This window comes from Condylura cristata, unplaced genomic scaffold (assembly GCF_000260355.1).
Source record: "Condylura cristata isolate star-nosed mole 26May11 unplaced genomic scaffold, ConCri1.0 scaffold00005, whole genome shotgun sequence".
Taxonomy (NCBI): Eukaryota; Metazoa; Chordata; class Mammalia; order Eulipotyphla; family Talpidae; genus Condylura; species Condylura cristata.
In genome coordinates this window covers 59,255,371-59,265,660 of record NW_004567106.1, presented here as the reverse complement: position 1 = coordinate 59,265,660, position 10,290 = coordinate 59,255,371, and the positions used below count along the sequence as shown (strand labels likewise).

The 10,290-nt window shown below is 37.2% G+C and overlaps 1 protein-coding gene across 4 annotated transcripts in view; it reads left to right on the top strand.

The window, feature by feature from the left end:
* TNPO3 (transportin 3) overlaps positions 1-10,290 on the top strand; it is a 73,991-nt gene that overhangs the window by 14,523 nt on the left and 49,178 nt on the right. For 3 of the 4 annotated variants that reach the window (XM_004677028.2, XM_004677030.2, XM_012720989.1), the window contains 2 exons: positions 8,127-8,327; positions 9,336-9,409. In XM_004677028.2, coding sequence (XP_004677085.1) covers positions 8,127-8,327; positions 9,336-9,409 — 275 coding nt within the window. Of the gene's footprint in view, positions 1-8,126; positions 8,328-8,785; positions 8,987-9,335; positions 9,410-10,290 lie in introns of those variants that run through there. The other variant, XM_012720990.1, reaches the window with a different exon arrangement.

The following is a 10,290-nucleotide window of genomic DNA, read 5'->3' as shown; positions in this document are numbered from 1 at the left end:
CATGTGGTCACCTCCAGGGCAGGCGGGAATCGAACTCATGCGGAATTGGCTTTAGCTTCTCAGTGCTGTGCTTTAACCCGCTGTGCCACCAGGGAAAGCCTAAGTCAATTTTTTTAATAAAAAATAATTTTACTTATTTTTCATTATTGAGGTAAAATTGGTTTTACAACACTGTATATAATGGAGATAAAATACATCTTTTAAACAAAACAAAACCAAAGCTCCATCTGGCAAAGGCAAATGAAGTTCTACAAATGAGTTACTGAGTGAAAAATGAGTCTCATCCTTGCAAGGCCTTTGTTTTCTTTTTCTCTGAAGGACTGATTTGCTTGTTCTCTGTTGTCCTTTCTCTAAACATGTACATGCTGTTATTATAACTGACCCTCAATAAACTTTACCTCATTTACCTAGTAAAAGGTTGGTGTTACTGTTTGGGAGAACAAACAGGTGTTACAGACTTACGAGATGATGGTATCTTGTCATTTTGCTTCATATTTAATAATTTAATACATACTTTATTTTTTTAAAGATTTATTTATACATACAGAACTGGGGTACAGACCAGAGGTTTGGGGAGGTTGAGAGAATTCACCAAAGACAGAGTGGGGAGCATAACAGGCAGATTGATTGAACTACACTGCTGAGGGGAGCAGTAGGTGGGGTCCGGAGAGGTCTGCCACACCATGTGGGTCACCTCCCTGGCCAGGGATTGAACTTGTACTGCAGTGGCTGCAATAGCTTTGTGCTTTAGTTCACTGTGCCACCAGGGAGGACCCTAATATATACTTTAAATGCCTCTTGTGGCGAAAGGATTTTGAGAGATATAATTAAGGCTATTTTTTACTTTTGAAGAGCTTGCAGTCTTAGAAAAGATAAACATAGGCCTAAGCAATTACAATACAAAGTTCTACAGTGAAGCTGTTAAAGGGTCAAAAGCACACTATGGAAAGGTAAAGGGATTTGTTTATTCTATTCTCTAGTATATTCTTACCTATGACTTTCAGGAGTTTGAGGATGATGTGTTTATTGCAGTTTTGTGGGGAGTGAACAATGGGAACTCTGTGGTCTGTCGTAACGATGTACAGTCCAGTGTCCTCTCTTCTCGTCAGTAGAACTTTTTCAGTGATCATGTTCTCTGGCATATTGCCTTGCATCTGGTCAGTCTTTCACAGGATAAATTTTTTTGCCTGTTTCTCAGTGGTAGGATTAGGATTCTGGTGGTAGTACTGATAATATAGTATTGTGAGCTCAAAACTTCATTGTACTATATCCTACGGGGTCAAGCTTTTTCTTTTACCTTTACTGCAACAGCAGGGGATCTTAACCTGCATCTTTTGGGTGACATGATTTGTTGCCACTGCCACACTTGTTAGGCTTTTTTTTTTTTCTGTAGGGAAGAAAGATCTAATGAGATCTTTTTGTACCTTTTCTGCAGTTGAACACTACCCTTGAGGACTGCTTTACCAATTAGCCTCCAAATTCTTTGGTCTTCTGCCCTACTCCTCACTTTTTTTCCTGAATATTTGGTGGATAGTTGGTTGTGAACTCCCCTTGTGACAGGGATTCTGCTTACACTAGCTCACACTTCAGCCTTTATCAGTGAGAAGTTTTAGCTTTAATATTATTACCTGGTTGTCTAGGGTACATACAGCATGCCTTCCTCCTTTGTTGTGCCACAGATGAACACGTCTCCAAGGAGAGGTCTGCCTTTAGATTGCAGTACACGTCAGTTGTCCTGAGACCTAAATTTTCTGATATATTTTTTTAAAAGGTTTATTTATTTATGGATACAGAACTGGGGTACAGTCCAGAGGTGCAGGTGCAGTGAGAAGATTTGAATGGGGAGCAAAACAGGCAGATCAACAAAGTACACTGTTGAGGGGCGCAGTGAGCAGGTCAGGGAAGATCTGTGGCACCACGCGAGTCACCTCCAGGGCGGCAGGGATGGAACTCATGCTGAAGTGGCTTTAGTTTCTTAGTGCTGTGCTATAATCCTTTTGCCACCAGGGAGGGCCCTTCTGATGCATTTTTAAAAAGTTATTATTTTGTAGTTTTATTTTCTTTCTTTATTGTTAACTGGAAAGGGTTGTTCTTTCCAACTTGTTTTATTTCAGGTAGATGTGGAGCTCCCTATCAGGTATTTTTATTCATTTACTTTAAGCCTCACAGGGCTTTATATAGTCTGTGTTCACTGAAATTTATTTACATGTTTAATTTTTCTATTTACTGTGTGTATTCCTTAATTTCCATATTTCCATTCAGAATTATTCTCCCTGAAGAACATTCATTATTTTCTTCTTAGTGGGTCTATTGATAATGAAATCTCTTTTTCTTTGTTTTTTTCTTAAAAGCATAATTTTGTTGCATTTTGAAGGATTTTCATTTTGTCAGGAGGCATAAAATGAACAACTGATTGGCAGTTACTTTCTTTCAGCATTTTGAAGATAAGTGGTTCCCATTGTTTATGTTAACAAGTCAGTCAGCTCTGGGTATAATTGTTGTACCTTTAATATATCTTTTTCTCTCTAGCTTACCAGTGTCATAATGTGCCTGACCCCCCCCCTTTTTTTTTTTAAGGATTTGTAGAATTTCTCAAATCTGAGTTTGCCTTTTATCAGTTTGGAAATTTCTTAGTCATTATCTTTAGTGCTCCTGCACTATATTTCTGGGATTTCAGTCATGTATGTTAGACTTTTTCACTGTTCCATACATGTATCACTTGTATTCCTTTATCCTTCTTTGACTTTGTGTTTCAGTCTTACTATTTTCTGTCATTGTAATTTTTTATTCAGTTGTCTAATTTGCATTTAATCTTTCCATTTGGTTCTTAATTTCCATTTCCTTGAATTTATTTCTAGATTTTCACTTGATTCTTTTTATGGGTTCTGTTTCTTATTGGAAATTCATCAGTTTGGCTTTATTATTTCTTTAATTTGTTAATCAGCTACTTATTTTATTTCCAGTTGTTGATTTATATATTATTTGAAGATTTATTTATTCATGCACACCAGAACTGGGGATGGCCAGAGGTACAGGGGGATGAGAGGATTTACCAGAGACAGAGTGGAGCAGAACATGACGGTTCACTGAAACAAATTGCTGAGGGGAGTAGCAGCTGGTCAGGAGAGGTTTGCCATGCCATGTGGGTCACCTCCCTGGCCAGGAATCAGACTTACTGCAGTGGCTGTGGATAGCCTCATAGTGCTGTGCTTTAGTTCATTGTGCCACCAGGGAGGGCCCTCCAGATGTTTATTTAGAAAATTTTTTAACTTGAAAGAATTGCGCAGCGACCACTGATAAACTTCTTAATTTGCCTCACTTTCTTTTTCTTGGTCTTTCTGTCCTCTCTGTTGTCTTTCCTTTTTTGTTGTCTTTCCTTTTTAAAGACCTTTGGAAGGTGGTGCCCTCACTGGTGGTATGGGTTCTCAGTGCTGTCAAGCTATTGCCAGTCACTGCAGCATGAGTTCGATCCCCAGCCATGGAGCTGACCCCCATGGCGCAGCAGACCTCTCCTGTCTCCCCCAGCTACTCCCCCCTAAGTATTTTTAATGTATTATATAAAAACAAGGACTGTATCACAGTATTTTGGTCACTGCGGTTTTATAATAAACTTTGAAATTGGAAAAGTGTGACCTTAATGAACTTTGTTGTTGTTTTTCAGAATTGTTTTGCCTACTCAGGGTCTCTTGTGATTTCATATAGATTTTGCTGTTTCTGCAAAAATGATGTTGGGTTTTTAATAGGGATTGCATTGAGTTTATAGATCTCTTTGGGTCATATTGACTCCAAAACGATCTCCCATTCCTGAACACATGAATGTCTTTCCATTTATGATGTATAAGTCCTATCAGCACCTGTGTTTTGTAGTTTTCAGTGTACATATCTTTTTGCCTCCTTGCTTTATTCCTGAGTATTTTATTTCTTTTTGATGCTGTTATAAATGTAATTTTCTTAACTTCCTCTTCAGGTTGTTCATTGCTAGTATATAAGAGTGCAGCTAATTATTGGGTAGTAAATTTGTGCTCTGCAGCTTTTGCTGTTTATTCTTTAAGAGGGGTGTGTGTGTATGAGAGAGATACAGAGAGAGAGAATTTTTGGGTTATCCACATATGAGCAGGCACCATTTTACCTCTGTTTATTTAATTTGGATAACTTTTCCCCCCCAATTGATTATTGCTCTGCCTAGACTTTTTTTTTTTTATGATTTACTTATGCATACAAGAACTGGGGTGTAGGTTAGAGGTATGGAGGTGTGTGCGAGAAGTTTCACTAGAGACAGAGTGGAGAGCAGAACAGGTGGATTAACTGAAATACACTACTGAGGGATGCAAGAGGGTGAGACAGTAGAGGCCTGCTTACTATATGGGTTAGCTTCCTGGTGGGGGATCCAGCTTGTGCTATCAGTGGCTGCTGATAGCTTCATAGTGCTGAGACTTACTTAACCTTGTGTCACCAGGGTGGCCACTGGCTAGAACTAATAACACTTGCATAAAAATGACAATAGGCCCCCCCTGGCATCTAGAGCCGGTAAAAGCACAGCACTAAGAAGCTTAAGCCACTTCCGCATGAGCTTGATTCCCACCTGCCCAGAGGTGACCCACATGGTGCGACAGACCTCTCCTGACCCGCCCCCTGCTCCCCTCAGCAGGGTACTTCGTCGATCTGCCCGTTCTGTTCCCCACTCTGTCTCTGGTGAATCCTCTCTCCCTCCACATCACTGGCCTGTACCCCAGATCTGTATGCATAAATAAATCTTAAAAAAAAATGATAATAGTTCGCATCCTTGTCTTGTTCTTGATCTTAGAGTTTTGAAAACTAAATCTTTGGTCACTGAATATGATATTTATTAATGGGCTTTCACATATGATCATTATGTTGAGATAATATATTTGTCATGAAAGGGTTTTAAATTAGTGCTTTTTCACTATCAATTGAGAGGTGTTTATGAATTTTTCCTCTTTTGTTAATATAGTATATTACATTTCATATGTTGCCTCACCCTTGAATGGTGTTAATCCCGTATTTTGAGCCTTTTTTTTTTTTTTTACATAGTATTAATGAGATACTGTCTGTAGTTTTCTTTAGTGTGTTGTCTGGCCTTGATATCAGGGTTTTGCTGATCTCATTAAGTGAATTAGAAAGTGTTCACTTTTCTACTTAAATTTTTGGAAGAGTCTGAGAAAGATTGGTCTTAATGCCGTTTTTAAATGTTTGGCAGAATTCACTAGTAAGCCATTTGGCCTTATGTCCTTTGACTGTTACTCTTATTAGACTTTTTCTAAACCCCCATAGCTTATATGGCTGGCATTTGACCTCAATTGCTTATTATTTGTGAAATTAATTTTTTTGAACTTTAGAAGGTGGTATGGTTAAAGAATATACTTCTAACTTTGTAGAGCTTTCTTTTTGTTTCCATATATTATTTACTGATAGGGTGGCTTGATTTCTAAGATTTCCTAACTTTCTTATTCCCTCCTTTTCTTTTTTTTTTGTCTGTAATATAATTTTGTATCACTTTGATTCTGTAGCAGTAGTGTTTCCTCACTTTGGGGCCCTATCCTGCCCCTCTGGTTTGAAAGTTTGTAGAGCCGCACTGCTCTGTAGCTCTCCTTAGATCTTACATGGTTGCTTGGCTCACTTCTTAAATTCACCTGCTTTTGGGTAAAGCCTCTTCCACTCTGTCATCCTCAAATTGGCTCTTTGCTTTCCAGTGAAAACCTTGACTCTTGATGTTCCTTATCTTTTAGATTTATTATTCTATTTCTGCTTCCACTTTTACTGATGCTGAAATTATGTGGGACTTTTTCCTAATGCACATATATTTTGGGGCTCTTGGAGATAACTAGGTAACACCCAGTTTGTTGTAAAGTTTAATAATAATGCTTTTGCTGTTGAATTAGTCTGTTTTTATGAGGACATTTATGGAGATCCCAAAGCTTCCTGGAATCTTTTGCTATTTTATTTTTTTAAGATTTATTTATGCATACAGAACTGGGGTACAGGCCAGAGTGCAGGGGCAGTGAGAGCATTCACCAGAAACAGAATGGGGAATAGAAAAGATGGATCCACTGAAATACAGTGCTGAGGGAACAGCATGAGGCAGGAGAGGTCTGCTGTACCATGTGGGTAACCTCCTTAGCTGGGGATTGAACTTGCGCTGAAGCTGCTGTAGCTAGCTTCCCAGTGTTGTGCTTTAACTAGTTGTGCCACCAGGGAGGGCCTTTGATATTTTTTAAATAGATAAACCAGTTTGAACAAAATATATTTTGATGGCATATTAAGTTATATGCATGAATGCATAACTGGTTAAATAGTAAATGACTAAGCAACTAAGGCTGGAATTTTTTTTTGCTTATGGGAGAAAAGTTGGTGTTATTAGTGATTCATTAATTCCTCAAACATTTATTGTATATTGTTGACACTGCTAAGGGCATAAAGACAAGAAAATCAATATATAAAACAATTTTATATAGAAGAAATTTAATGCTACATTCATGTCTATTTCCATGAATGTATTTGACTGAAAGCTAAGTTATATGTTAAACTTGATAGATCAATTTCAAGGTCTCTATTTTCAGTTTACTTTGGACTTTTCAAGGGCACTTATTTGTACCCATTCTATTCCTTGACTTCCTTTTTATCTTTGCAAAGATCTTGAAGAATTACGTACAACTTGTGAAGTGCTGTATCTTCATGAGAAATTAACTAGTTAAATCTGTGATCTCTTCACAGTTGGCTTCATTTATAAATTGAGGTTCACATTTTTTGCAGTTTATTCTCACATTAACAGGAAGTTTGATACAGAATTGGATTAGAATTTATCAGTTTGTTTGTTAGTTGCTTACTGTGTGGCACAATTTTGTTCCTAAAATTATCTTTCAAAATGACTGTTGTCTAATTATCACTGGTAGATACCAAATTCTGTTGTTTTGATTATTACTTTCTTTTTTAAAGATTTGTTTATTTATGCATATAAGAACCCTGGTACAGGGCAGAGTGCAAGGGCAGTGTGCAAGGGCAGTAAGAGGATGCAACAGAGACAGTGGGGAATAGAACAGATGGATCCACTGAAGTGCACTGCTGAGGGGAGCAGCGGGCAAGACAGGAAGGATGTGCTGCACCATGTGGGTCAGCTCCCTGGCCGGGGAATTGAATTCTTGCTGCAGTAGCTGCATATAGCTTTATGGTGCTGTGCTCCCTTGAGCCACCATGGAGAGCTTTGTTTATTATTTTCAGAGATACATTTATTTTCTACTGTGCAAATGATTTTAGTGGCATATTTAGAACTTACCTAATATAAGCTCATCAGAAAATTATCTAAGTATATGAGATATTCATTTGGTAAGATAGTTTTTCTGTTGTTTTACTAGGGAACTAAAGATTGAGATGCAGGTTTATTAAGATCAGCATCAAATATATTCTATTTATTGATACATTAAAACAGATTCCAGACTCAATTCAGAATGAACAAAACTTATTTTAAGTTTGGGGAAAGAGGCTTAGCCTACTATTAGGGTTGGCAGTCTTTATAGTGATGTGTTAGTTTCAGTAGAAACTTTTGGGTCATTTTTCTTAATACTCTTTCCACACAAACACAATATTAATGATTCTGAACAGCAACCTATTTATTTACTTATCGATTTCTTCCTAAAATAAGTCAGAAAATAGGTAATACTTTTGTTGAATGGGACCTATAAATACGTAGTTCTGAAGCGTTCACTGAATTTTAGTAGGTAATTGAGCTTTGGTCATATTTTCCTTTCATTATACTTAGGTCTATATGATTGATACATGTATTGAGCTATTTATGGTATTAAAATTAGTCAGGGGCCTCCCTGTTGGCAGGGGTTAAAGACGCAGCCTGCCAGGTTGCTAACCTGCATGGTGCAGCAGACCTCTCCTGTCCTGCCCACTGCTCCTTTAAGCAGTGTATTTCAGTGGATCCACCTGTTCTGCACCCCACTCTCTCTGGTGACTGCACCCCACTCTCTCTGGTGAATCCTCCACCCCCACCCTCCCCGGTCTACACCCTAGTTCTTGTATGCATAAAGAAATAAATCTTAATAAAAAGAAACTATCCAGAAAAGTAGACTTATTTAAGGCGTTTTTGTCTGATCCGCTTTCAGGTTCATGCATGGGAGATTTCAGACCAGTTGTTACAGATCCGACAGGATGTGGAATCATGCTATTTTGCTGCCCAGACCATGAAAATGAAGATTCAGACCTCATTTTATGAGCTCCCTACGGACTCTCATGCCTCTTTACGGGACTCATTACTAACTCATATCCAGAACTTGAAAGACTTGTCACCTGTCATTGTAACGCAGGTAAATCCTGTGCTTCATATTAAGTAAATCTTAAGGTCATTAGTATATACCAAGTTTATTTTCATTGATAATATTACTAGGCCATGTGAGATAATGTTAACAACTTTACTGTAGATTCATTGCTTTAGCACAGATTGGTTCCCAAGTGGATAGGGAGTATTTAAATCATTTAGTTCATTTAAATCATAGAGTTCATTGAATTTCGTTTAGATTTAAATACAGAAGTATGGTAAGTGAGTGAAGGTTTTCACAGGCAGACGTGTGCTTCTCCTGTTAAAATGCAAGTGTTAAAACACATTGTATGATTCTGGATCAGCAATCTACATAGTTGTCTTTTTTGGACTGACGAAAGTCTCATGAGTCAAACAGTGAAGTACAGCATCTGGCCTTTGCCCTTTAGACAGAAAACTACATTAGAAAGGAAAACTGGAAGTTTCAGTGAATACATACTCACATGTGTTCTCTGCCTGGCATAGAAGTGCCCTTGAAGAGGAAGGAGGCTTTTGCATAAGGCTTCAAGATGAGAAATGGAAAGAGAAGGGATATGGCAATCCATTACTTGAGGAGTGAGTCAAAAGTCTGACTTTGTCAGTAGCTTTGGCCTTTTGACAAAATATAATTAATCAGTCCATGAAGTTCTATGGTATTGCCAAATAAAAGTAAGTATTGATACATTCTGAGAAAACTCTATAGCCTGTTCTTTCTGACTTCTTTTTGTTTTTAATTTTTAAAGCTTAACTTTTAAATCTCAGCAATTTGTTAGTTAGTCCAGAAGAGTATATATGAATTACATACACGTGAGTGTATACAAACGTGTGTGTGTATATACATATACACATACATATACACACATATATATGTAGTTGGGGTGAGGGGAGGAGGAGGTTTTCAAATGTCTTGGTTATATTGTTTGGAAGAAGTTTTGTTTCTTTACTTTCCAGTTTATTTTGATGGTAACACTATTTATGTTCATCTGTTCTATTCATTTACTTAATCTCTCTTACTCAGCTGGCTTTAGCAATAGCAGACCTTGCCCTACAGATGCCTTCCTGGAAGGGATGTGTACAGACTTTGGTGGAAAAGTAAGTACCTTATATTGACTGTACACTAGCTTTTGGAATTACTATTAATTACGCAGAAACATTTGTTAACAGTAGCTAGACATTGGTATTGTTTCTTTGAACTCCTAACATGGAATTATTTATTGTTAGTCTTTATTAGTTTAAAAGAAAATCATTTAAAATTTAGATACTACAGAAATGTGTGCAATTTATACAGATACCCTCACACTCCTTGAATTTACTGTGGCGAAGTCTCTCATTATTTTGTGGATATCTCCAACTGACATATCAACAGTTCTGGAAAAAAAAAAAACAACATTATCTGAATGTTTAAGATGATATTAAATTGCAAGTTGTTATGAGTGAATCTTCTTCCTAATTGGACTGTGGCGAAGTCTCTCATTATTTTGTGGATATCTCCAACTGACATATCAACAGTTCTGGAAAAAAAAAAAAACATTATCTGAATGTTTAAGATGATATTAAATTGCAAGTTGTTATGAGTGAATCTTCTTCCTAATTGGAGTTTGTTTTATGTCTGTCAGAGAGGTGTTACTATTTTGTATGTATGGATCTTGCTATATTGAATAAAGATTTCCTTATGGGTCTTGGCAAGATAATAATGATATTTGCTTATGGTTTGACCTTTGGTTAGGATACTTTTAAAAAATGAAGTGGATGTCCTTTTTACTTCCAGTGTCATTAAAGAGTTTTTGTTAAGAAACTTAACACATCATTCACTCATAGTAGGAGTATAAAGGACCAGGGCAGAAAATAATAATGATGATGCTGATGAACAACTATACACCCAGGGAGAAAATAACAATAATAGTAATAATAATGAACAACTATACACCAGAGACATTTTATGGGGCTGGAGTGGGGAATGGGATCAACAATGG